Genomic DNA, 27,998 nt, shown 5'->3' on the forward strand with positions numbered 1-27,998 from the left:
GTTTATTAGTTTTTATCTACAAGATTTTCTCTTGGCCCGACAGAGGTCTGCACAGCAAGCCAGCCATGAGCACACTGAGAGCCCCCGGGGCGGTCACTTATCTTTATACCCAAAACTACGTATAAGATATTCACCTATTTTCCCCAATGCCTTTCACCCTTAATAACCAGTGCACTTTTAGTAAGAACCAATCCCAAAGTGCCACCACCACCACAGAAGATGGACGCCAAGAAGAAGAAGAAGAAGGACAGGACACGCCCCAATTCCTCCATCTTACTTTTCTAGACCCCCCTGTACTGAAATTCTAAAACCTGTGTTTCACACTCTAAGTTACCTATCCCTTCACCATTTATCCCCGTGAGATCCTCCCATCCTCATACAGGTGTCGTCTCCTGTGTAGGATCAAAGTCTAGCCACCAGACACTTCTGGCAACATTCCAGGATCTCTGAGCCCCCCAAGGGTGGTCTCGGTGACTCTGCACATCAGGAATGATGTGCTGAGATCCTACACGACACAACAACACCTTTGCAGTACAGCTGCTGCCTGCTTCAGGCTCAGCTCCATCTCCCTTGGCAGGTTTCATGACCAGACCAAGCCATTCCAGCATTTCTGGTTGCTCAACAGGAAGGGTGAGCAAGGCTTCTCCTGCAAACACCCACCTGCTGAGCAACAGTAGGAACTGGACTACCCTAGGACCTGCCCCAGCCACAATCCCTCCCTTGACAAGCCCCAGCATCGTGCCCCTCCAGCACAGGAAGGGGAACTTTCCTAATCAAGGAGAGCAGCAACTCTTGTGCCCTGAAGAGACATGGTGGCCTGCCTATCAGGTCCCTGCCCACATCTAAAAACAACAAAAAAGGTAGAGTATAGTAACTAAGTTCCTAAATGATTTAGGCCCAGCACCTAAGGCCTGTGTGCCCCCCAAGGAAGGATGTGTCCCTGCACCTGGCCAGCTGTGCAGGAGCAGCCAGCACCCTCCTGCTTCCCCACAAGCTCAGAGTGGGGACCAATGCTGAGCAGCAGCCAGGTCCACTCGCACAGATTAGGATTCTGACAAGGGGTCAGTGGAAAACTGCTGCTCGGGCTCCTCATTCTCCTGCAGCGCCTACCTCCCTCGCCTCCAAATGTCACTAACATTTCTTGCCCAGCAAGGCAGTGGCCAAGCCATTGAAGAGCTGCCAGCTAGTGAAAGAACCACCTGCTGGGGGCACAGGGAGCTCACGGCTGCATTGGGTGGGAGCAGGGATGAGCTGGGATCACTGCCAGCTCCCCTTCACAGCCACCTTTGCCTCCACGCTGGCTGCCCCCGGTGCCACCCTGGCAGTCTTCCAGGGGAGGGGACTGCTGGGAGCCAAAAAGTCACCCAGATGAGGAGGGGGCTCCTCAGCCTGTATTATTGCACCTGGACACCGGCACCGTGACGGGCCAGGAGCCTGGCTGGGATCTGCAGCTGCTCAGCACAGCACAGCCAAACACGCACGGTGCCTTTGGGGACTACAGAGCTCCCGCTGCCGTCAGTCCAGCTGGGAAGAATGGAGGGAGGACCTGTCCTGCTGAGGATCCCAATTTGGCAAAAGCCCAGCTCCTTGTCCCATGGCTGGATCACTCAGCAACTACTGTCCCTCCCCCTGGTGGCACAGCCAAGACTTCTCCCTAAAAATCCACCCAAAGGCACCGGGCAAAGCACTCGAGCAGCACTGGATGCAGACCCTCAGGGGAACCCGTCGAGCTGGGTTTTACCAGAACCAGTCTGCGAACACACTGGTGCCTGGTGTGGGATCTGCACGGGCATGGCCTGGTGACACGGGCCACCCTGAGCACCTGAGACAGCGCCACGACCCTCCGTGAGGACGTGCCATTCGTGAAGGCAGGCGGGAAGCGGTCGGGGAGCGCCTTGCAGCTGCATCCCCGCCGAGAGAAGCTGCAGGGGGGCGGCGGGGACCGGGGAACGAGCTCCGCAGGGGGCGGCGGCCGCGGCGGCATTGTCCTTCCCCTCCTTCCCTGCCCCGCTCCGGTCACCACAGGGCGTTACGCAAGCCCGCGCTCCGGAGCTCCCGACGGGCTAATGCGCCGGGGGCTGTCCCAGGCCAAGGAAGCACCCAGGCGGGGAGAGGGAGCCACGGCAGCCCCCGGCACGGACGGGCCCGCAGCAGGCGCGGGGCAGAGGGAAGAGCAGCCGCCGACCCGAGCGCCCGGGTGTTGGCGAGCCTGGCGCGGCACCCGCGGCCCAGGGGGCTGGCGAGGGGTCGGGCCGGGAGCCGTAGGCTGGGAGCTGGTGTTAATCTGCCATGAGCGCTGGCAAGCCGGGAAGGGCCGGGGAGCCAGCGGCCTCGCACAAAGGAAAAGTTAAGCCTTTCTGCAGCGGGGCTGGCAGGTAGCGGTTCCCCTTCCTGGCCCCACGTCACCGCGGCGGGGCCGCGCTCGTTAAAGGCGCACGGCACAGAAACCTCCGGCGCCTCGCCACGGGGAGGGGAATCGTCCGAGCCCGGACGCGCTCACTGCCGTCACCCTGCCCGAGTCACTCCGGGTGACAGGGTGCCAGTGGGGCCGGCACAGACCCGATCTCGGCCTCAGCGCAGCTCTGGGAAGCCGGGGCTCGGCAGAGAATGGTCCCCGATGCTCCGTCTCCTTCTAAACCTGAGTGGAGTCGCATGCAGCTGATCCCTGAAAATCTATCCCCGATACGCACACAGATTGAACGGGAACCGGACCCTACGGGTCACCAGCTAGACCAGGGAGGAGTCGGGCGAGGAAGGGACGCTCACCCCTCGCTGCTGTTCCGGAGACCCTCGGAAGGCATCTCCGCAGCGCCCGGGCTGCCTGAGGAGGCTCAGGGCCGCAGGATGGGCTAGGCTGAGCACGGCACAGGAAGGGCACAAGGAGAAGGTTCTTTCGAACCTGCGCTGGGAATAGCAAAGGAACCCGCGAGGAACGCGGCCGCCGAGTGCCGCTGGCGAAGCCTCCCGAGAAAAGAAGAACCACACGCCCGCCCTTAGGGAAGGGGACCCGCCGAGGGAACCACCGCGTGTCAGCCTTACCCGTACCGTGGCTGGGGAATCGTGTCCGTCTTCATCTCCTGCATCGCTGCCGAGGCTCCAGCTCTAGCCGGGCGCCGATCCCGAACCGCTGATATTCGAAGGATCGCGCCGGCCCGGCCCTCGCTGCGGCCCATTGGGCACCGCCGGACCGGGGGCGGACCGGGGGCGGACCGGGGGCGGACCGGGGCGGGTCGGGGGCGGCCCGGGCCGGGGCCGGCACACACGGCGGACTGCAGGGGGCACGCTCTGCCCGACACCGCGACACACTGAGCATCCCGTTCCCACAGCACCGAGAGATAAACTGTGCGTCTCAAACATAGATAATCCTGGCTGTTTAGTCTAGCCAGGGCTGCAGGTAATAAACAACTGTAGGGAGGCACTGGAAAAACATCCTGTTTGTAGTTCCTGCGCTGTAGGATGTGAGTGTAGAATGAGATTAAGACCAAGTGTGTAATTTAGTAACAAAACTTTCTGATTATTGGCAAAGCCTCTGAGTTTTGACATTCCTTTCGACCATGAGCATTTATGAATCTTAGCTGCTTTCTTCCCCTTAGCTGGGTCATTGTACCTTCTCTATCCCCTTGTCCTCATGGGACATGATCGAAGAGGTGACAAGGGACAGACAGATGTGTGTACCCCCCCACCAGGGCATGGTTCCTGCATCCCATCCATGCTGTGTCTGACAGAGAAGAGTGGAGACACGCTCTGGATGAACTTGGCATTATCTACTGTGGCAAAAAAATAATAGTAATTTAAAAAAACAACCAAACAAAAACAAACAACCAAAATAAAGGTCTAAATGTGTAAAAAGGAGAAGGGATGGTGTTGGAGCCACCAGGCCCCATGCAGAGCATCACATCTGCCTGGCTCCAGCCCACCCATCCTGGTGACCTGGCACATGGCGCTGATCCACACCAGGGTCTCCTTGCACCGGCTGTTCCCTTTGTGCTTGTCCCTGCACAAGGCAGCATCCAGCTGACACAGCCTGCTCCCCACCACACACATCCAACCATGAGGGGGAGAAAGCCTCAAGCAATTCAGGTGGGCTCAACATGCCAATGATGGGCGCCTTGGCATTTAGTAGGAAACAGGGTATCTGTCCAAGTTCTGTGGCAGCAGCATGGGGAGGGAAGGGATATAAAGAGGAAAAAAAAAAGAGGAAAAAGGCAAAAACAACCCAAAGCACTGAAGCAGCAGTGGTGAGGGCAGGTTCAGGGGATGCAAAACTGTACAACCAGTTCTTCTTTGGCATCGACATGGATCTGTGGGAGTGCACTGGAGGCCTAGGCAGCTATCTGGGACACCTGCAGGCACGAAGACGTGGCTGTGTCACTGGTGGCTACTGAAACCCCCAGTTATCCCAAAGAAAAACCCCCAGTTATCCCAAAGACACTGCTGCAGGTTAGCCTCCAGCCCTTACAAGTCCCTAAGCCTGTCCTGGGCTTTGCCCCCACCTCTAACAAGGCCTTAAACCTGACCTAGGCTTTGCCCTCAGCTCTAACAAGTCATGTGTGGTATTCACATGTCCTCTGAACAGAGAGAAGCAGCGAGAGAAGCAGAGAAAAGAATGATCAAAACAATTCTTATCTCATTTGCTGCTCCTGTGTTTTTGAACATGTGGAAGGTGCTGGAAGATTATTTACCTGAAGGGATTGCTTGATTGGATTCTGGTGATGGTTTTTTGATTAATTGACCAATTGGATCCGTGTGTGGGTGTTGGGACTGCCAGCAGACAGGCATGAATTTTCAGTAGTTAGTGAGAAGTATGATGTAGTATAGTATGTATCTCTTTGATATAGTTACAGTATAATATAGTATAATAAAGTAATTAATTAGCCTTTTGATATCATGGAGTTCTGTGCATCATTCTTCCCTCTTTCCTGTGTTGGGGGATCCTCATAAATCCAAGTCATGCCAGGGCTCTGGGCAAGCTAGGAAGGCATTACTGCTCCCCCAGGACAAGGATGTGTCCCTGGGGAGCATCCCAAGGGCTCAGGTGAGCCCAGCCCCGCTCACCTGCTGCAGGTCTGCAAAGGGGACAGGGTGGCTGGCGAGCACTTGGTGCAGCTGGTTAGTCAGGGATGGCAGCAGTGGCAGCTTCTCCAGTGCGTCAGGTCGGTGCTGAGCATGGCCAGGCATGTGCTGTGAGGGGAGAGCAGCCAACATCAGTGCCATGCCAAGACATGGGCACATCCAGGAGATGGGCGCTGCACCCCAGGGGGAGAAAGGGAGAGCAGTGGTGCTGCACTCCCAGCATCCAGCCCTCTTCACTCCCTGCAGCAGGAGGGTGAGGGAGCTTCCAGCTCTCCCACACAGGCACCTGTCAAGCAGAAGCAGCCACATCCAGCCCCCCAGCATCTGCCCCAAGGGCTGGGGGAACACAGGAGCCCTTTGTCCTGGGCTCTGCTGCCTGCACTGCCATCAGCCTTCCTCTCAGGGCCTTTCTGGGTCGCTGTGACCCCGAGATTCTTCAAAGTCTCTTTTCCCAGCCCGGGCGCTTGAAGAATGAATCGGAGTTCTTCAGTTCTCGGTCTCAAGGTTGTTTATTGTGTCTTATCTATAAAAAATTTTCTCCTGTCCTGCCAAGGTCCATCCAGCAGGACAGTTCCCCTCACTCTGCCTCCCCCAGGGCTGTGTTATGCCTTTATACTAAAAACTATGTATACAATGTTTACAAACTTTCCAATAGCTATCACCTATGTTAGACAGTGAGCTTCTACTCTAAACCAATCTACAAGTGCCAACATTACAGCAGAAGATGGAGGCCAAGAAGAAGGAGAAAGGCTGGACACACCCAGTTCCCTCCATCTTGCCTCCTGAACCCCCATACCAAAAACCCCAAAATCTACTTTTCTACCCTGTGATAACTTCACTAATATTCTACTTAAACTGTTGTGGCTTGCTGATCTTCATATAAGGTTGGTAACTTCCTCCACGGGTCATAATCAAAACCACAGGGGTCCTGGGCTCTGTGCCAGGGCTTCTGAGCCCCCTGGCAGGGGTCTTGGCCATCCTGGACAGCCAGAGGGATGTCCTGGGTTCCCACACCTTGCCTGAGCAGGCTGCACCCTGCTCTCTGGGATGAGGCAACTCTTCTACATGCTGAGTTCACTGCCCCAGGCCAAAACCCCTGGGACCTGCCCAGGGACACACACAGCAGTGAAGGACTGTGGGCACCCCAGGGGAGAAGTGCAGGTCCCACCTGTACTGCCTGGCTCTGCCCAGGTACTCATGCTGCTCCATGCCCTGGGAATCCGCTGCTGAGATGTAGGGGGACAGAATATAAGAAAATAAAGATGGTGTAGAAAGTAACCTTACCCCTAAGGAGTTGCAGCTGGGCCAATTATCAAAGATCAAGAACAGGCCTGATTTTAACAGGCCACAGCTGTAAGCAATGAGAAGAGTGCTGTAAAAGAGTGGGGTGGCTGGTTGAATAGGGAATTGGCTGCTTTGTGAAGAGGAAAGAGTCAGTGCTCTGAGGAGGTGCCCATAAGAAACAGCAAGAAGGTGTGAAACTTTTGCGATAAGGAGACAACAGCGTGGACCCCCTACAATAAGATGACAACACTGACACATTGATGATGTTGCTGCAGAGACCGGAGACAGTGCCTCCCACTGGAGCCTCATTGCTACCCCTGAGTTCCCTCCTCATCTCAGAGCATCCTCTGACCAGGGCACACAAAGTCCAGCACCCCAAGACAAACATCTCAAGGCCCAACTCGCCCAGCCACAACTGTGCCAGGCTGGGCTGGCTGTTCTCCAGGAGGGAAATGCCAGGGGCTGTTTGCCCACAGCTGCCCTGGGGCAGAGGGAGGCAGGCAGAGGCTGCAGGAAGCTGGGGGCTGGTCTGGGCTCTGGGGAGCTTGGCATGCAGCCACCTGGAGCTAAAAGGAACCTCTGGGAGGACAATGTCCTTGGCAGATATCCTGAGAGCCCCTGTACCAGGCCCTGGGCTCACAGAGGACCTGGACCCTTGCCCAGGGCCCTGCTGAGCCCCATTGTGTGCACCCCAGAGCAGAGCAGTGCTCAGAGCTGCTGTGGCCCTGCATGCTGGACACACACAGTGGCCACTAGCTCTGCAGTGTCAGGCAGGGGAGCAGAGGGGCCTAGGAGCATCCCAAAGCCCTCCCAGCCAGGCTGGACACAGCCCTCTCCCCACAGTGCCCCTGTGCATTTGAGGAAAAGCCTCCTCAGAAGGGGATGCAGTGCTGCTGCCCCTCCAGCCACCCTCTCCACATCCCCATGGATCACTTTCCTACCCAAACCCTGGCCTCAGGTTGTGCCAGGGAGGTTTGGGATGGCCCCAGCTTCCTTAGCCTTTTCTTGTAAGAGAGATGCTCTATCCCTTCATCTCTGCAATCTCTGCTGGAGCTGCTCCAGGAGCTCCCTGTCTCTCTTGTCCTGAGGGGCCCAGGACTGGACACAGCACTCCAGAGGTGCCTCACCAGGGCTGAGCAGAGGGGCAGGATTGCTCCCTAACCTGCTGGCAGTGCTGTTCCTAATCATCCCAGGATCTCCACTGGCCTCCTTGGCCACAAGGAAGCTCAGGGATAGTTTGTTCTCCAGCAGGACCCTCAGGTCCTTCTCAGAGAGGCTTCTCTTACCTGACCCTTACCTTGGTACCAAATCAACAAGGTTTACCAACACACTTGTACCTGGAGATTAATCATCTTCTGACAACTAGAATCAGGGATTTTCTACTGCCCACTTACACAAGCAATGATGCTGCTGATTTTTTTCCCCTCCTGAACTATACAATACTCAGATAAGCTCAAGCCCCTAGTCCTGCATTTGTAGAGGGGCTTTGGAACAGCTGGAGGATATGGAAGAAAACAATAAAAAATAATAAAAACACAAACCCAAGCTGTCCTATGACACCCAGTTATCACTACACACAGGCCAATCAATAAACATGCTCTGAACTTTGGCTTATTTCTCAGCTTGAGTTTAAAATCAAACCTAAACCTTTCTTCATGCTGGTCATGCCTTCAGCTCAGCTACAGAAGTTACTCCTTTGTCACTTCAAGAGCTAAAACTGCATAAGACTTTTAACTTTTTTGTGTGTGTGTCTGTATCTTCCACTCATCCCATCCCCCCCCAGATTTTTTCAGTGCAACTCAGCAACTTTCAGCTACTCAAATGCAGCCCTGCAGTATTTTTGGCAGAGACTAAGATTTCTTGTCATGGTAGACAGACATAAGTTTAAAAAATACAAAAGGCTGTAAAATTTATTATGTATCATTACTACTTGCATTTCAGAATTAAAACACTTTATCAGTCTGATCCAACTTCATAAATAAATCATAACAAGGCAGTGTAGTATTACAAATTTATTGAGTTTTGTCAAAGTAATTTTTCAGCATTGAAAATTTCACACATATAAAACAAATTCTATGCATTAAAACCAAAGTATGGATTCTTTTTTTTTAATTTAAAGCAAATGCTGTGCTTTTTTAAACATCTCATGAACCAAATTCTTCAGTTATAAAGCTGATAAAAATAATTGACACACCACTAGTTTTTTCTTCAACATGTGAAATTCATCTCTTTGGGAAACAATACTTTTTAAAATTGTATCATGAAAGATACAGACCTGAAAAAGGATAAACAATCATACACAAGGCATAAACGTTACACATAGTAACTCAGACATTTTATAAAGAGATCTGGAAAAGTACCTAAAATAGTGATATTTATTTAGTATAAAATTTCAATAATAAAATATTGCTCATAATAAATAAGAAAACATGAGTTTCATTAATACTGTTCTCCCCTTAAAGCTCTCTTGGATGTAACAGGATCAGACCTGATCAAATTAAAATTTTTATCTTGTCCTCTGTATGAAGGAGGCAGGTTTACAGGCTTCAGGTCATTCTTTGCTAGAAACAATTTTATTATAAACAAAACACAGAATTCATTTCAAGGCTCATGCGTAGTTATGGGAAAAAATAATAATCCCCAAATGTGAATAAACCTTATTACAGCAGATTTTAATACCCAAAATATTTGCCCTTTTTGTTAAACCCAAAGTGGAATAAGACTTCCCACGGATTATGAATACAAAGAGAAAGCTGCCCAAGTTTTCTCAAAAGCTTCTAAATATGGGTGCAGCTGTACTTAAAGGTTATCAATGCTGTTAGGGACAGTTTGCTCTAGGGGGGATGGAAGTTGTTTCCCTTTATATGGGGACGTTGGATTTGGTGCCTGCTCTCCCCATCTGCAGGCAGGGCAGCTTGGAGCAGTTCTTGAGCAGCTGCTCGATGGCGATGTGGCGCACGTTGAGCTCCGAGGCCAGCGAGTCCTTCTCCTGCACCTGCTGGGCCAGCTCCTCAAACACATCTGCAACAACAGCACGGGGTCAGTGCACTGGGGCCCTGCACTCACACAGCCTCAGGAGGCAGTGACAAACACCACTGGGGATGTGTGACGGTGTTCACGGGGGTTTTCGGATTGGGGAAGAGACGAGGATCTGACTCCATGTTTCAGAAGGCTTGATTTATTATTTTATGATATATATTACATTAAAACTATACTAAAAGAATAGAAGAAAAGGTTTCATCAGAGGGCTAGCTAAGAATAGAATAGCAAAGAATGATAACAAAAGCTTCTGTCTTGGACAGAGAGTCTAAGCCAGCTGACTGTGATTGGCCATTAATTAGGAACAACTCCATGAGACCAATCACAGATGCAGCTGTTGCATTCCACAGCAGCAGATAACCATTGTTTACATTTTGTCCCTGAGGCCTCTCAGCTTCTCAGGAGGAAAAATCCTAAGGAAAGGATTTTCCATAAAAGATGTCTGTGACAGGGAAGAGGCACAGACATTTATTTAAGTGGGATCATGCACAGGAGCTCTGCTTTTCCTAGTTCCAGCACAGCTTTGTATGCACGGCAAACTGAACAGCATCACTTTGTTTCTAGTCATAGACAACCTGAGCCAAGGTGGATTGTCGCAGACATCTTTCATGAAAAATCCTTTCCTTTGGATTTTTCCTCCTGAGAAGCTGACAGGCCTCAGGAACAAAATGTAAACAATGGTTATCTGCTGCTGTGGAATGCAACAGGTGCATCTGTGATTGGCCCATGTTGGATGTTTGTAATTAATGGCCAATCAGATGGCCAATGTAATTAATGGCCAATGGCTGGCTCAGATGGAGAGCCGAGCCACAAGCCTTTGTTATCATTCCTTCTTATTTTATTCTTAGCTAGCCTTCTAAAGAAGTCCTTTCTTCTATTCTTATAGTATAGTTTTAATGTAATATATATCATAAAATAATAAACCAAGCCTTGTGAAACATGGAGTCAGATCCTCATCTCTTCCCTCATTGAAAAACCCCTGTGAACACCGTCACAGAGCTGAGGGGCTCAGCCTGGGGTAAAGGAGGCTCAAGGGGGGACATTATCATTCTCTACAACTGCCTGACCAGGATGCAGCCAGGTGGGATAGGGCTCTTCTCCCAGGTAACAAGTGACAGGATGAGAGGAAATGGTTTAGTTTGCACCACGCAAAGTTAGATTGGATATTTCTTCATGCATTGAAACAGGCTGCCCAGGAAGTGGTGGAGTCACCATCCCTGGAGGGATTTAACAGACATGGAGATGTGGCATTTAGGAACCACTTGGTTTTGGGGGCACTTAGCAGTGCTGGGTTAATGGCTGCACTTGATGATCCTAAGGGTCATTTTCAACTTTAACAATTCTATGGTTCTAGTCAAATTCTTAAAGAGAATACTGTGCCAATGTGCAGCACCAAAGCAGATTACAAAATGAAATCTCTATCACACATTTCCATGCAAAACAAGAGACATCCATTAAAATGTAACTGACAGAAAGGCAATCAAAATTTCTTTTTTAAAACCAGACCTTTTTTTATGACAAAGCACCACAAACCCAAAACAAAGAGTATTGAAAAATTCTCACCCTGGATTTGCTTGAGCAGTTTTTCATTAAGTTGCTTTAACTCTCCTAGAGTCATTGTAGTCACTGCAACAAAAAAATCTGTTATTACTACTACCAAAGTCACACAAGCATCCCTGAGCAGACTCCTATTTTCTCAAGATTTCTCCTATTTGCATCCTAATAATCAACAGATGCATGGCAGTAAATCAGGCACAACAGTACTTATCAGCGATTTGGGGAAAATTTGAAAAATCTCTCTTTAATGTTGACACAGACAAGGATTTACTTACTCCATTAGAAAACCCTCTCTTCAATGTTAAAAAGGTGGAAAATCAAGCCCTGAAAAGAGTAGCATTCAGAGTCAGAACTGCTTGGCACATTTAGATATTATACTTGGCATTTTTAAATACTATACCCTGCTCCTCTGACTGCAAAACATGACTTCCCCAATGTAACCCATGAAAGCACATCTGTTTAATTGGGGACAATTAAAAGGGGACAATTCTGAGCTAAGCCCTGCTATGTTTCCCTGTCTGCAAGAAGCAGCTTCCTGACAGAATTTTCAGCATGTGGCTCCCTGTTTTGGTCATCAAGGTTTGTGCTTTATGCACACAGGAATAACTTGCACAGTTTCCACTGAGTATCTCAGTGACAAATGATGAAGGACAATCCTGCCTTGATATGAAGACCAGCATAGAAAAATAGGTTTCCTTTTGTGCTCCTGGTGAGAACTATAAGATCCTCTGTGTCATTCAAAAACCGTTTTGTATTTCAGGTTGTGTGCATTGATCACCTTCACAGAAAACACACAGAGGAGGGAACTGTGGAAGTGTTCTTCAGTGCCCTTGATCAGCAGCAGGGAATCACTGGTCTGCTTCCTAGGGTTCCCTGAACCCTGCAGTGGGCACACATGGTGCCATGGCTGCTGCTGAGATGCCCTTGTCACCACGGTGAAAAGTGACAATCTGAGCACCACAGGGGGCACTGGCCACTGGCACAAGCTTTAAGACCTTGCAATTCCAAAATACTGCTTTTAAACTTCAGCAAAGCTCTTTCTGCTGCAGCTCAGCAAAGCTCTCATTGCATACTTGAGAGAAAAAATGATGCTGTAGCTTTTTTTTCCAGAGATTTCTCTGTGCAAAAGGTTTCTACATGGCAAATTTAAAGTCCTGAATTCTGAAAAGGATGGGTTTTAGCTACCCACTGGATTATTTGATTATCCTAAGCCTTCCCTTTCAAACTTTCTCAGAGCTGGCAGTTGTGGGATGTTAAACTGCTGACAGCACTGCCAAGCCAAAGAAGCTGGCAATAGCTAAGACTTGGTACTCAAGACATAATCCCAGCTAAGAATAAAACAGATTCACCTTTCTCCTCCATCAGTCAGGTAAAATGGTGCTCCTGCCTACCTTCAGCTATCAATAAACCTGAAAAGTCCCTTCTCACACTTTACCACTCTTCAAGCACCATAAAAACCCTGACTAAATTTAATATAGTAATTAAGAGCTTAAAATTTCAAGATTTCCCCCCTTTTTATACCCAGTGATAGGATGCTAATTCCCCCTTTCTTCAGTATTTTCACTAACATTTTGTCATCGGGCAGACTTGTTCACATGTTTCATGTGAATGAAACACTGGTTCACATGTTTCATGTGAGTGTTTTGGGACAGGACTGTTTCATGGTACATTATTCTGATACAGAAGGGAAAGGGAGAAGGAACAGAGCACTGAATTTAAATGGTAAAATGTTATTCTATTCACAGCTGAGGCAAACTCTGAAAAAATACTGGCCAAGCTATTTACATTTCCATTAATACTGTTTTTCAGTAGACAGCTATGTTGTTAAGACTGAAAGTATTGCAGTAAGAAGGTACCTAATTCTGGCAGTCTGAGTTTACATCTAACAGACAAACTTAATCATAGAGCCTCTAAATGAATGTCTTTTAAAGGTAAATACTGCAAAATACAAGCAAAAATGCCTCAAAGCTGCATTGTGTAGTCAGAAGAAAAAACCTGTTATTGTGCTCAATGCAGATTTAGATTCCCATCCTGAAATCAAAGACTGGGGATAAATTCCCAGTCACTAACTTCAATTAGACAACCCCATAAACCAGGTCAAGCTTCCATAATTCCCCTGTTATATGCTGTCCTGATATATGTAATGCCAATTTATGACTCCAGTGGACAGGTGGTCAAACAGCCCAGTGTATCTGTTTTGATTTATGGCTTTAAGGCTACTAATTCACTACAAATTCAACATGACACATCATGCAGCAGTTAAGTAAAATCCTTTCATAAAGAATGAGAAATGACTCAGCTTTGCAAGGACAGAGTTGTCAGTTTGTCAAAAAAGAAAAGGGAGGCTAAAGAAGCCAATTCCAACTTTTTACAGTACCTCTTTCTCTGACTCTTCTGACATTCTGATTTCATTATTAGCTTGTTTTTCGTCACCTGTTTTTCCCTGGAATATTTTATCAGTGCTTTTGTTTTCTTTCTCAGGTGTTTTGAAATTCAGAAACCCTCTCCAATCACTTTCCTCATCTCCAAATGTAAGAGTGGACATTCACCAGTTCAGGACCAAGCACTGCCTAAAAAGCAGGATGGTAACAGCACATACCTCTAAGAATCTATTCCTAACACATTTCATGCACCCTGATTTCAGAGACACTAAAATATCCTAGCTTTTTCTAAAGATTTCTCCTAGGAAAGAATTAGGGAAACTCATTTTCTGTTATTTTCACCATCACCACAGTCATCAAAACATAGTTCAGGTCTTCTGCTACAGCCTTTAAGAGGACATGGTGGCAAAAGGGCCTTCCCAGTCTCTTAAGCTCAAAAAATACAAGACAAAAACAAATCCAGTAAAATGCACTGGAAAGTCTGCTGTTATTTCACAAGTTTGTTCTGCTACATGACCTCTAATTTCCCCTGCTGTTTAGGGCAGGCCTCTGTGAAATGGAATTCAGGGCACTGTGCAAGTTCAATAAGAGAGAGATTTGCAGGAGCTGAGTAACCACCACCTCCACAGGCAGGGCTGTGCAACTCCCAGGAATGACGTATGGAAATTAAATGTTCTGCATACATTAGACATGTCCTGTGTCACACTGGGCTACAGCTAAGAGTAAAATAAAATAAAAATTAAATAAAAACAAAATAAAATAAAGTAAAATAAAATAATAAAATAAAATAAACAAAATAAAATAAAAACAAAAACCACCAGCCAAACCATCCTATTTGCTCAGCCAGGTAGCTCTTTTTTGGCCATAATTTTTACATGCTGGACTTCAGGCTGAGAATTAATGCTCTGTGGAGACATGAAGTGGTCAACAGGTATTGAAAGAAAGCCCTTGCTTGCTAGGCTGTGTGTAAATGGATGCATACTCACGTTCCTCCCTGCTGTGCTGAGGATGTCTCCTATGAACACTGGCAAGTGAATCCCCTTCAGCTTTTTCAGCTTTCTGGACCTGGCTGCGGTTGGGCCACAAAACGCTGCTGCAGCAGAAGGCAGCACCGAGTCTGAAATCCGTGGATTCTCTTGGTTCCAGCAGAGTCTGTGAGCAGCTTGAGATGCCTCCAGATTTCCCATCTATCCATTTTGCAGAGTATCTAGGTACTGGGGACTCAAACTGTGGGAGTAACTTTCTATCAGTCTGATGTCTGAAGCTAAAAAGCTGGTGTTGGGATGGTTTTGAGCTTTCAGAATCAGAGTCTAAATCCTTGTTTTGTGCATATTGTATGATCCAGTTAATTTTTTTGCTCAAGATATTTTTTACTTCTGCATAAGGACTTCTAGAGAGCTTTGATCGTGGACAGTCCTGATTTGCTATTAAGTGGAATTTTTCAAAGCAGTCTCTGTGCCCCCTTAAAGATCGTGTATGTAGAAGGTCTGACTTTGGTACTCCTGTAAAGACACAACAGAAAGAAGTTCACTTACTGATAATTTTTTAATATCTTAACACACAAGCAACCAAGAAAACAAAAACTTTAGTGATCAGTCTTATCACTGAAGCAAACAAGGGTACATCACAGTCCAAAATTTGTGAAGTTTCCCTCAGGCTCGAGTCCTTGTCACACAAAGTGTTCTGCACACCACAATCTCTGGAGCAGGACGTCAGTGTGTGCCTCTTGCTTGGTGACAGAGATGAAGCAAACTGACAACTCCACACATGCTGCATCCCCCCTACACACAAGTGTATAAGCTGCAGAGGTAAAATAAACCCAACTGTGTTCCAGCAAGTTCTATAGAATGATCCTGAAGAGCAGTCTGACAGCACTCATACAAAGCTCCCATCTTTATGCATAATGTTATGAGCCATCTGCTCAAATACTGCAGGGTGCAGGCTTGTCTCATTCAAGTGGTCAAACATAAGTCAGATTTCATAACATATAAACTATAATAATAGTTTATATATAAACTATATAAACTATAATAATAGTTTATTATTTTGCACTGGTACAGGCCTGCAGCCTAGCTAGGGAAGCAAGCTCCAACACTGTCAATGCTTGCCAATATTAAACTATCCTGAAATTCATTTGAGGTATGTTGGTTTTGGCTAAGATAGAGTTAATTTTTACCTCAGGGTAATATGGGGCTGTGTTTTGGGTTTGCACTGCAGTGTTTTCATTATCACTGAGCAGGGCTTACACAGTCAAGGCCCTTTCTGCCTCTCTCACCACCCTGACAGAGGCTGGGGGCATGCAAGGAGCTGGGGAAGGACACAGGTGGAACAGCTGATCCCAACTGCCCCAAGGGACATCCCACACCAGATGGAATCATGCTCAGTGTATAAAGCTGGGGAACAAGGTGGAAGGGAGGAATGTTTGGAGTGATGGCATTTGTCATTCCAAGTCACCGTTGTGCATGACAGAGCCCTGCTCTCCTGGGGATGGCTGAACACCTGCACAACCATGGGAAACAGTGAATGAATTCCTTATTTTGCTTTGCTTGTACAGGCAGCTTTTGCTCTCCCTTTAAAACTGTCTTTGTCTCAGCCCACAAGCAGAAATTCTCTCCCCATCCCACTGGGGTCAAACCATGACATCACACAAGATGGATGTTTATTCTCCTCTCTGCTCATCCTCCCTCAAAGACTGTTCAAATAGCTACAGCAGGTAACTCAAACCTCTAAGTAACAGCTAGTGATTGACAGGTTAAAAAGGAACACAATCTGTGAGGATCTGCACTTGGTGAGTGAACACAGATGGTATGAGAAATGACTATTCCAGAAAGTTAATAGTGCCCCACTACAAAATTACTTTCTGCTACTTCAGTGGATATTTATTTTTCTTCACATACACAGTAGATTCAGAATCCAAGTCCAGAATAATAAACAGTTTGTCATTTATCTCAGTACCCCATATATTACTTGGAAGGGTCTCAATACAATGAAAACCAATTCTGTCAAACAAGTTTGTCACTGCAAATAACAATAACATACCTGTGAACCATAGGTTCAAAGTGCTTAATTTAAAAGTAGTATTTTGAAGTACTTAAAACAACAAACAATGTAACTGGATCTCTGAATCTAGACAACATGAACCAACCTGCAAGAATCCTATATTTTAGCTATTAAAAGGGACTAAAATATAAGAAAACCCATGAAATACAACAGGTAACAGAATCTGGTAACAGAGACATTTACAGACAGTCAGAACAATGCTACATGTTACAACAAGTCTCAGTTCCAGTTGATTTACCCTCTTAAATTCTTGTGGTAAATTGCAATCTCCTCACCCATGCAATTAACAAATGATACAATGTTTTTGTTAAGTTACTGAATCTCACAAAATCGCACCCTACTCTCAAAATTAATCTGAAAAGTAAAATTTTTAACATGAAACTGAAAACAAACCCAAGCACTTCATTTTGATTATCTCACTTGCTGGTATCTGCTGTTTGAAGTTGGGGAGTTCAAACATCTAGAGTAGCCATCACAAATTGTTGATTTTCCACTCTTTGGGCAGCACTGAAATTTAAGTGCATTATTTTCTGGCTGAGTTCCTGAGAGCGCACACAATTTATGGGGCAAAAATATCTAAAAAACTGGAAAATAAAAGAAAACAGCAGTGGAATTAATTTTGTTCTTAGGAGCAGAGGAAAAGGTAAAATCATGAAAACAGATGTTCCTTCTGCTCATGAGGTAACTATTAGAAGAAACAAAACTCAGATACACTCTTTACTCCAGAGGTAAGAGTAAGGGGGCACTTTATTCCTCCTTTCAGTGGGCAGTCAAGATTCTCCACATCTCAAAATACTTATCAACCACTTTCAGCAAACAAATAACAACTTTTCTTAAACTCTGCATAATCTGCTGCCTACTTGCAATGCTATTTTACCTCTTTATGGAGACTTAAAAAACCCCATCAAACATTTCTATTAAAAACAAGAAAGACAAGTCACTTGTTTTCATGGCTTATCAGCACCATTTAAATAAAGCAAGCCTGCTTAACTCAAGTAGCATGATGGAAACCTTAAGTCTTTAAGCCATCAAGGGAAAGCAAACACTGTCAAGTGAAATTATAAGGCAAATATATTCACAGCACTACAAACCCTAGAAAACTAGAGTGATTTGTTGAATGTTACTTGCTTTACCCAAGTGATTCTTCAATATTCTACTTTGCTGCTGCTCATAGTGCTTTCTTTTACTTATAGAAAAATATCAATGGGCTGAAAAACATGCTTTGCACAATTTTCCACACAATAATGCTCAGGAACCCACTTAACAAACACACCTGCACAATAAATGACAGAATACTGATGGTATCATTTATAAAAAGAAATTCCTTTGAGGCTGCTTCATTATTTCAATGAGAATTAATGTTACTTGTCCAGTAGGAGAGGAGCATAAGACCACACAAAATAGCCAGCACATAAATTGTTACACAAAGAAAGAACAAGTGCAGCATGACCTCATGAAGCCCCAAATGAATTATGTCCAAGTCTTAAGCTCAAGGTTATTCAAGTATTTCCTTCTGATGAATTTATCTTTTAAGAGTTCTGAACATTGCTAACTTCCCCATTCTAAAGGCACGCTGCTCAAAGAGATCTGTTTTATCTGAACTCAGTAATAGAGTGCCTGAAATGAGTAATTATTATAGAAGGAAAAAAAAGCTACTTCAAGAGTTTAGGCTTTGCTATTTATATGCCATAATGTCCCTCTTTCTGAGCACAGGGCAGGCTATTGCAAAACCCTTCCAGTACACAGAATTTACATCCTACCCCTTCTCTTATTCCACCACAAAACCCTCAAAGGGGTCCTATCTAAGGAATCTTGAATAAAGTAAGGAACTGAAAATGTGCAAATCCAAACCAGTTTTGCAGAGAACTGCTACCAGACCTGCTTCAGCTTTCACAGAACTGGTTTGGATTTTTACTGTGACAATCACACACAAAACAAAAACAACCATCCACCTCTCTTTTGTCCTAAGGTGACAATTAGTCCTTTCCCATGCAGAGAACATCAGCCATAACCTTCTGGAAGAGCTGAGCAGGGACAGCAGCTGCAGTGCCAGCACAAACTCACAGCCACACACCATAATCACAGCAAGTTAGGGGATGGTTCTCTGGAACAAATCCTTCTGTTGTGGGCAATACCATCAGCCTCACGAGGCAGAAAAGATGTCCATTTCTTTTTGGGAAGATATCATGCTCCACTCAGGCTACTTCATATTTTTCCCTTCATCATAACTGCAGAAAAAGCTACAATCTGGTGAGCTGGCATGGACAGAGTGATATATAAAAAAATCATTCAGTTTTATTGCTTTATTCAAAACAGATTAATAAAGCATGACAAGACTTCTGTACAAAACAAGAAGCAACACTGTAATTTTGATAAACAGCTATTGTGAGTTTCGGGGACTTTCACAGGGTTTCAGTTCTGTCTCCGCATTTCTGTTTGCCAATATCAGCCTCAATCTTTGTTACTTTTTGTCTGGTTCTTCAAATCTGCAATCATGAAACCATCAACTTCCCCTCCCCACTCCCCCACCTGCAGGTATGTATATTTGCTCCGTGTCTTACTTTCCAAGAACAAGACTGCAGACTATGTCCAAGTACACTCTAAATTTCATGTTGACTTTTTCAGAGAAGGAAAAAAACCCTCAAAAAGTGACAAAAATACCCCACCCACCAACCATGCAGAGAAGAAAAGTTTAATTTGCAGGGCAAAAAAAAAAAAAATCCCACAGAATTCACTAATATCTAGAAGATCATATCTAACAAACTTAAGACAGAACAGATGCTATTAGGAAACAAGCTCATGCCAGAGATCATTCCTCAAGTGCACATGATTCACAGGCTGATGCCAAACCTCCAGACAAATCATAAAACAACATAACTGCTTACAATCCATTGTTTGTTTCTGATTCTAGTACCTCATGTGTCCTAGATGAAATATGAACATATCACTTCACTCAACAATATCTTTGCATACTGACTTGAAGAACAGGACTTCCTCCATAAGTGCCTAATGCTCAGGGAAAAAAAAAAACTCAACCCAAACCCTGGCTTTTAATTTATAAGCCATGCAAGGCAGCCAGTCAACATGATTCCTAATCCACTCCTACAAGGTAATTTTGTAAATGCATGACTAGCAATCAGGCAGTTTAATACATATTTTTTTAACTTCTATTTATTCCTAACTGTAAAGAAGCTGAGGAGGGAGAATATTTACAAGATAACCAGGTGAGCAATCACTACTCAACAAATTCTACCCCATTTTAAGGCATTTGTACTTGAAAGTAAATGAGTTTTGATCATTAATTAAAGTTTTTTGCTTTCTGGCTCTTTTGAGGGTAAGAAACCTACAAAGACAATTTCTGCCTTTGCAACTGATTTACTGAGAACCTTCTTCTTCATTATAAAGACAGAACTAAAAGTGAAATCATTGCTCATATGGGCAAGTGAAATGTTTGTTTATATAAAGCTGGCTAGCAGAGTTGTCCTATTTGGAGATTATAATACTAATCAACAAGTCCAATTCAAAAGGAATGTTCTTGAATAACAAGATTATTCCACATCCCTTCACAAATGTTTCCATAGAAAAAAATAAATCAGTGATCATTAGCCTGCTTATCTTCAACAGTGAGTTTTTTTTTCATTTGTCTGCTATTCTCTTTAAAAAAAAAACAAACAAAATAACAATCAAACTTATTTGGTCTTTCAGATCCATCAGTTGGAAATAAGCTTACATTCCCCTCTTAGCATTTTCTAATGTGCTGCTGTAAACTAATTTATTTTTTGCAATGGTGAATAGCAGCTGTAAGTAGAAAATCCTCCCTGAATCTAAGATGAACTAAAATTAACAGGAATATTTATAGACACATGATTAGTCAATGAAAAGTTTGTAGTATGCCATTAGTTACTTAAAGCCTCCTTAAAGAATTTACAAATACTTATGGGTAAGATTTATACCTGAGCATCTCTTCTGCCTCCAGTTTGAGTTGGCTGTGGAGACCTAACAGGTAACAGGTAATTCCCTCACAGGCAGTGAAGAAATGCTTGTCAGGCAAAATTCACCTCATCTGAAACACTGAACTACAAAGAGATTTGTGACAGACACCTCTGCCCTTCTCCTTTCCCCCTAGAGTGAGCAAGAACCCTTGCCTGTGGCTGCTCACTTCCAGAGCCCTGGTCCTCACTGTGTGCTCCCAGATGTTCCAGCTGCTGCTCCCCTCAGCAGCACTCTGTACACAGGGATGTTCAGCCAGCTCATGGAACAGCTCCTGGGCATCTGTGAGTGTCCCCTGGGAGCACAAAGGTCAGATGAGCCCCAGTGTGGTTTACCTTGTGTGCAGACACAAAGGCTTCACAAGACACTCAATGCTCATGCCTGTTCATTTTAAGCCACTGCTGCTTACCAAGGGCACTGAAAGAGGGGGGCTCCCAGAAAAGCAGATCCCAAGACCTGCTCAAAATGCATGAGACAGAAGCAGCCCATGATAACCTAAGACAACAAGTTATCCACATGTCTAAATGACAAAAACCTGATACTCTTCAGCTGTACAATTCTGCCAACACTGAAAAGCAGGATCATTAGAGATGTGCATCTCCAGTACATCTGCTTGACAAGATGTAAAGCCAACTGCTATTTTTAAGGGTTTACATGCAATCTCATTTGAGAGTTAAATCTTATGATTTATTAGACTGGCTAGAAGGAAGATGCCAGTGCCATTCATTAACTTCTAAAACCAGACACTTTGCAAATACTAGATATTATCTTGTTCATAAATTAAAGTTCTCTCCTTGCTTTCATATGATAATGCCAGTACTTTCCATACATCAAGTGTGCACACAAATCACCTCCCACTTCATTCCTATCAGCTCATTTGTATTTTAGCACAGAGCAAAGATATCAGACAGAACAGAAATCCAGCTGGCCCCTTAAATATATTTTCAAAAATCATGTTGCTTATAAACTACTTTACTAAGAAGAATTTGTATTAAACAAAGCAATGACTGACGAAAATTTCACTACTGAAAATATTATATCACATAGTTTGCAAGAATAATCAGTTAAACAGACCTAGAAGAGAGTGGAAATCATAAACTGGTATTTCTGCAGTCTGGATGATGCCAGGTAACATAAATACTCAATTATCTTGTTGGCATGGACAAACCTCCCAAATCTGCACATGAAGAATGCAAAAATGCTTTTATTGAACCAGCTCCACATCTTAGCATTACTCAGTGGTACTTGTACAGCATTCAGAGTAAGAACAGCATCTCCAATCATGCTCTGACTTGAATTTGTAGTTAAGAGCTTCAGTGTAAACTGCAGCTAATTTCACATGTCCATTCAACTTTGCAGAAATGAGTCATACCCCTGGCCTGCAAATGCTACCTTGAAACAAGTTCTCATCTGTCTAGTTTAAAGAGCAACGATGGAAATTTTTATCTTTTATTGCAAGAATAATCTATTTTACTGTTTATCATTTCATTAACACTGAAAAAATAGGGATGTGTAATATTCTGGAACAGAATTAAATCAGTGATTTCCACTTGTTTCAACTATACCTTACAACACATTTTAGTTCAGTAAGATATTCTTCTGTAGGGTGTAAAAAGGAGAAAAAACCCTGAAATTCAAATGCTTACACGTTTGCAACAACTAAACCCACCCCCTCCTTTTTTTTTTTTTTTTTTTTTATGAACACAGAATGAGAAAATTATACAAGATTTTATAGACCTTAACAGGAAAAAAGCTGTGTGGCAAGACAGATTTATTTATAACATCCTTGTCTCAAACTGGAGACTCAGATGCACTAACCTGATGCTGAAATTGCCTCAAAGCTGAGTCTATCAGCACTTTAAAGGACCATGGAAACCTAACTACCTCAACATAAATCAGGGGAATGGATGCCCAGTACTTTCACTGTCTCTTATATTACAGGACCTGGGATGGGAGCTGTCATTTGCTATTCAGCTGCTCAGCTCTAAACAGAAATGGAAGTGAGCCAGTTTGCTTGTCAGCCAGCACTCTCCAAGATATTATTGTTGCTAGCAGCACTGGACAAGCAAAAGAGTAAAAAATCATCTCAAACAATCACATTTTCCACTTCTATTACGATTTGCCTCCATTACAACTCTTGAATGTGAGGAAATGCAGGTTTTGAAATAATTCTTCATTAAGAAATACCAGCGTAAACCCAATTAAAGCCAGATACACTATGTAAAGTAATGTAAAGGTAAGTCATAATTGTGATAGACTTCTAAGTTTGATGTTCAATATCTTGAAGCTGGAATTTCCACAGGTGTCCAGAGGATCCCAGGACACAGCTGCCTTGTGCAGTGCCCTCCCATGGGAAGACACCTGAACACCTCTAAGCAGCCCCGCAGGCAGGAGCCTCTGGCTGCTGCTGAGTGAGGGGTGAGACAGGGGATACACAATCACACAGAGCCACAGACTGGCTCGGGCTGCAAGGAACCCTAAAGATCATCTCACTGCAACACCTTCCACTAGAGCAGGGTGCTCAGAGCTCCATCTCACCTGTCCTAAAAACACTTCTAGGGATGGGAGCATCCACAACTGGGAAATGCTACAACCAGAGTTTCAAAACACCACATTCAGGCAGAGGATTTTGTTTTGTTGATGTATACATTTACAGACAGTTTTTATACATACACAAGCATGTATTTTTCAGTTTTCATGCATTTCTCCCCATCCTTGGTATCACTGCAGATTTGTTAGTACTGTATCTCTGCTAGCAGAGTTCAGTATTTTCTCATATGCTAATGAAATTAAAAAGAAGAACTTTGTTTCCACTAACACACAACACGTGATTTCCTGGCTTATGCAAACCAGTCACAGATGAATTTAAAACATTTCCTGTTTCAATCCACTGATTACTACTGTGACACCCACTCAGAAAAGCAAACAATGCACCCTCTCTGATGCTCCCTTCATCTGTACAAGGCAAACAAAGCCCAACATTGAAGCCCAGCAGATCCTGCCCACCAGGATATTCTAAACCCCATGTACAACTTTAAAAACACTGCCCACAATCAGCTTCATTTTTCAAAATGTTTAGTATTTTACATGTAAGTGCTTTGCATATTTTAAACCTTAAGAAGCACATTAATATTCTGTTGTATCATCTGACTGTGAACCTTCAGACACAAAAGCCAGTTTGGCAACAGAAGTATTTAGGTGCAGCTTAGTACACTCAGCTTCCCTGAGTGTGAATCCTCAAACTGAGTGAGCTGGATGAGCCAGTACAACTGGAAAAAAATACTGCCCTTTGCAGAGACAACACTGCTCTCACCCCTTCTAGGCTGAATACCAGAACCACTAAACTCTGCTGAGCATGTTGCTCTTTCCTTGCTCAAGAAAGATAGATGACATTTAACAGGGTTAAGTTTAAACCTGCATGTTGTCTTTGGTTATTCCAATGCCCACGTTTGGAATATGTGGGCATCTCTTTTCTTCTCCCCTTGCTATCACTCTTTCAGTCACCTTCAGAGAAATAGATCCTATAATCCATATGTATCCCTCCTGAATAAATTCTGGGACAGACACCACAGCTGATCTCCCAGTTACACTCAAACCAGCAGCTTCTGTGAATTAACAGAACTTAGTAAAAAGCATAATCACAGTTTATTTCATTAAAATACTAAAAATCTGTTATTAGAAAAATAATGATGGAGACCTGATATCTGATAAGAATGAAAGGTTTTATGGCACAGTAACTGACTTCCTTAAATAGAAATTCAACAGTTATTTAATCAAGACAGAAGACAGATTAAGCTTTCTGTATAGCAGTATTCTCTATAAAGGACTATAAAAGAAACACAATTTTCCCCCCAGTTATGTAACACTACCAAGATACCGTCCAAACATAATAAAGGTTACAAATAAACACTCCAAAGTCAGGAAAGTAAGGGCTGAGCCATGTCATAATATTAATCCAGACTTGAATCATTATTAGAGATGGGGATGGTCTCCAATCCCCCATTTCTAATTCCTCTTCTTACTGACCCAAGCCAATCAACAACAATCAGCCAATCTCAACCATCGAGACACAGGCAAACCTGTCCAGCTGCTGAACTCACAGATGCCAGGAGCCGCAGAGATTCACCACCACCAGATTACACTGTAATTAAGTGCAGCTAAGTAAATTATATTTCTGTAGTATTTTGTTCACAGACACTTGAGGAAGTCTGTTTCGAGGGTTCAGCTGCATCAGTTCCCAGTACATGGATTTGCCATCTCCAGGTTTAAGCAGTCACATGCTGCTGGCACGAGGGGAAACAGAACTGTCTTCAGGAGTTCTGTTAATATGATGCCCTGCTAAAAAAAGAAAAAAGCCTACTTCCAGAATTTCATACCCAGACTCAGATATTTAGGTCAGAAAAGACCTTCAAGATCACCGAGTCCAACTGCACACCCAGGATTGCCAAGCCCACTGCTGGTCCTTGCACATCCATCTGTAATTCTCCTTTCTATCCCAACCCAGCTGCTGGTGCAGACTGCATGGTCAGGAAAGATGGAAGAGGTGCCACACATTCCAACTGAGTCAGACAGCACTTACCACATGGAAGCTAACAGGGTGCTGCAAACTGTGGGAGTGCTCAAGCATCCTGCAAGATGCTGAGCTGTGACTAATAGCCTGCCTGCTCTCCAACAGCAGCTATTTCCTGCTTCTCCGAGGGAGCAGCTCCACACCAAAAATGAGCAAGCCTGAGTTAGCTGTTGCATGAGTATCTTTTTTAGAATTGCCTACTTCGCTTCCTGAAATATTTAATTTATGTATGGGTTTTAATTGCTGGCAGTTTTAAATATGATGCTGCATAAAAAGACAAACGACCAGCGAGATCGACACTCGTTTGGAAGTGTGGGATAACACATCCACAGGAGTTGGTGCAACTTGCAGCTGATTCTGTTCAACAAGGTTTAATGCATCTCAACTCCATTAAAACATAACCAGGAGGTCAGTGTGAAAACATCCAGCATAAAACACTGTGCTTTAGTGAATTACAGTTCGTGCTGTACCCAGGGCTGCAAAAAGACTTAGAAAAATCAGATTTTGTCACAAAAAAATACAGGAATGTAGAGATAGGTCAAAAGTAGGAAAAGTGTGACCAGAGGTATGGTAAAGAGCTGACTCATGCAGTAGTTCAGCTAAAAAGCCTTATAATGACTCTATATAAAAAGTCACTGACACATCCTCTGCCACTTTTAAGCCGCTCCTCCCTATGAGCAGTAACAGAACATCTTTTCAAAGTGGCACACAAAAGAGAGACTATCAGAAATTGAGGCATTTTGATGTTAACATGATCAAAGATATGTATACTTTTATTATGCAAAATAAAAGAATGGCCTATAACTTCAGGGAAGCTTTTATCACTATTCTATTCCATGCAGCCTCCTTTTAAACTTAACTGGAAATTTAGAAGATTATGTAAAGGTTTCCACAGATTAAGTCTTTCCTAGCACCAAGGCTATTTAGAGCAAAAAATCCCAAACCTATTCCACTTAAAACACATGATCACTTTGTAAAGTCACAGCCATAACAAGCAGCTTTGACAAATCCACAGCTTATCTCAAACAACAGAGCACAGAAACCATCCAGCAATTTTTAATGTGTTCTATCACTTTCAACACTTTCAAAACAAAACTAGATTAGCAGTGTAATGGAAGTACTTAATTCTCAGTGTGCTGGTATGTTTTCAAAGCCTACAGAGAGAAACATCCTCTCTCCATATTGAGAAGTCTAAACCTAACATTCCAAAGCAGTAAGAAAACTCAAAGAAACGGACTTAGATTAGACAGCTGCTCTTGAGTTTCAACAAAAACTACAAGTACACAGGCATGTCTCTTCTAAACAAAAGGAAAAACATGCCAATTACCTCTGAAGTATCAGAGTAGTGCTCACATTGAAATACACTGCCTCTACTAGCAACAAAAGTCTACTACCTGTTATCAAGAAATGAGAACAGAAATGATGGGACTAATCACATAACACTGTTGAGATCCTCATATTCAATTGCCTCACAGCAACATAAATTACTCTGGGTAGTCATATCTACATATAATTGGCAAAGATCACTCTATGTAAGGGGAAGAAGTTACTTTGCTGCTCCCAAGACAAGCAATTTGACTTAAAAAGGGACAAAAATAATCTACGGCTCATTCTTGCATGAAGAAAAGCAACAAGATGGGGAAATTCTTTACCAAAACTGGTTTAAAATTTTGAAAATACTATTCTGGAGACCAAAATGGCTCTACAAGATTAGTGTTTTAAAAGATGGCAAAAATTCCTACTTTACAATCTGCTGGCTTTAGGAAGCTTTGATAATGAATCGTGTTTTATCACACTACACATACCAACACTTTATGAAAATGAATTTCGAAATTTATTTCATAATTTCAAAAAGAAAATATGAAAACAATAATTCCATTCCCCTGAGCAGATCTAGTGAAAGCAAAGTGATCTACTTCCAAAAACCCTGAATATCATGCTATAAAATCTGCAACTTAAGCTTGCTTTATACACAGACCTCCTCTAATTATTGAGCAAATAAAGGCAGAACGTGATTCAGACCCCAAGTCCAACATCAGCGGTCTAATGCTAGGAGATGGAATAAAAACACCAGGGCATTCCAGAGGCTCTGGAAAGAGAGGGCTCATCTTCACATCTGGAGGAGCAGCACCCACCTTTAGAGCTAGAAAACAAACTGATATCAAACTTTATCTACAGACAGGCGTTTCCAAACCCGACGGAAGCTTTGGAGGAGCCGTCTGTGCGCTCAGCCCCGGCCGGGCCGGCCCAGCAAGGCTCCAGCTCCCACGGAATCCCTCACCTTCGATGTTCAGCTCGAAACAGACGTGGCAGAAGGAGAGCGTTTCCTTCTCGGTGCCCAGCTTGCAGACGCTGCAGATGTTGTCATCGTCCAAGTCGATGCTCACGAACTGCTCCTCGTTCATAGTGCCCTGCGGAGGGGGACACGGCACGGCGGGGTCACTGCGGGGCCACCCGGGGAGGGCCCGCAGCCGAGGGGAGGGCCCGCAGCGGGGCGGGAGCGTCCCGGCAAAGTTTCCCTTCAGAGAAACGGAGGCCAGGCCGCACGGACCGAGATTCCCCCTTCCCTCGCCCGAAGGCTGCCCCGTCCCGTCCTGATCCCCAGCAACTCCATCACCAGCTCCATCAGCGCTGCCCCTTCGCTCCCTCCACTCCTCCCTCCGCGCACCAGCGGCGCGGGCGCCCCTCCACCGCCCGTACCGCGATACCCCCGGCTCTGCCCTAACCCCTACCGCTAATCCTACCCCGGTCCCGTATCCCAGCCCAGATCCCGTATCCCAGCTCCGGCACCCAATGCCAGCCCCGATCCCCAATGCCAGCCCCGATCCCCAATGCCAGCCCCGATCCCCAATGCCAGCCCCGTCCCCTCTCACCGCCGCCCGCCCCGGCCGCGCTCCGCTTTGTCCGCCCTCCCGCGCCGCCGCCGCCGCTCTCGGCGCCGGGCACCGCCCGCCGCTTCGGGCCGGCACCACCGCCCGGCGGCACGGGGGGACACCGGGGGGCTCGGACCGCGCCCCGCCGCACCCGGGCGGCTGGAGTGGCCT

The 27,998-nt window shown here is 45.0% G+C and overlaps 1 protein-coding gene and 1 pseudogene across 1 annotated transcript; both read right to left on the minus strand.

The window, feature by feature from the left end:
• Window positions 1-4,250: 4,250 nt before the first annotated feature.
• LOC131080677 (ragulator complex protein LAMTOR1-like) lies at window positions 4,251-6,745 on the minus strand (annotated as a pseudogene).
• Window positions 6,746-8,356: 1,611 nt separating this feature from the next.
• C2H21orf91 (chromosome 2 C21orf91 homolog) lies at window positions 8,357-27,888 on the minus strand. The gene is made up of 5 exons (XM_058045457.1): window positions 27,828-27,888; window positions 27,236-27,365; window positions 14,321-14,836; window positions 10,960-11,022; window positions 8,357-9,378 (listed from the first exon to the last, which is right to left on the minus strand). The coding sequence occupies exons 2-5, from the start codon at window positions 27,357-27,359 to the stop codon at window positions 9,218-9,220; spliced, it is 864 nt and encodes a 287-aa protein (XP_057901440.1). The 5' UTR covers window positions 27,360-27,365; window positions 27,828-27,888; the 3' UTR covers window positions 8,357-9,217.
• Between the last annotated feature and the right edge of the window lie 110 nt (window positions 27,889-27,998).

The sequence above is a fragment of the Melospiza georgiana genome, chromosome 2, assembly GCF_028018845.1.
Source record: "Melospiza georgiana isolate bMelGeo1 chromosome 2, bMelGeo1.pri, whole genome shotgun sequence".
Lineage (NCBI taxonomy): Eukaryota > Metazoa > Chordata > Aves > Passeriformes > Passerellidae > Melospiza > Melospiza georgiana.

Coding starts and splice junctions, on each gene's coding strand:
- C2H21orf91 (XM_058045457.1), bottom strand. CDS start 27,359: ATGAACGAGGAGCAGTTCGTGAGCATCGACTTGGACGATGACAACATC. Junction 14,837..27,235: donor TTTCGAGCTGAACATCGAAG/GTGAGGGATTCC, acceptor GTGTCTTTACAG/GAGTACCAAAGTCAGACCTT. Junction 9,379..10,959: donor ACTGCTCAAGCAAATCCAGG/GTGAGAATTTTT, acceptor CTGTTGTTGCAG/ATGTGTTTGAGGAGCTGGCC.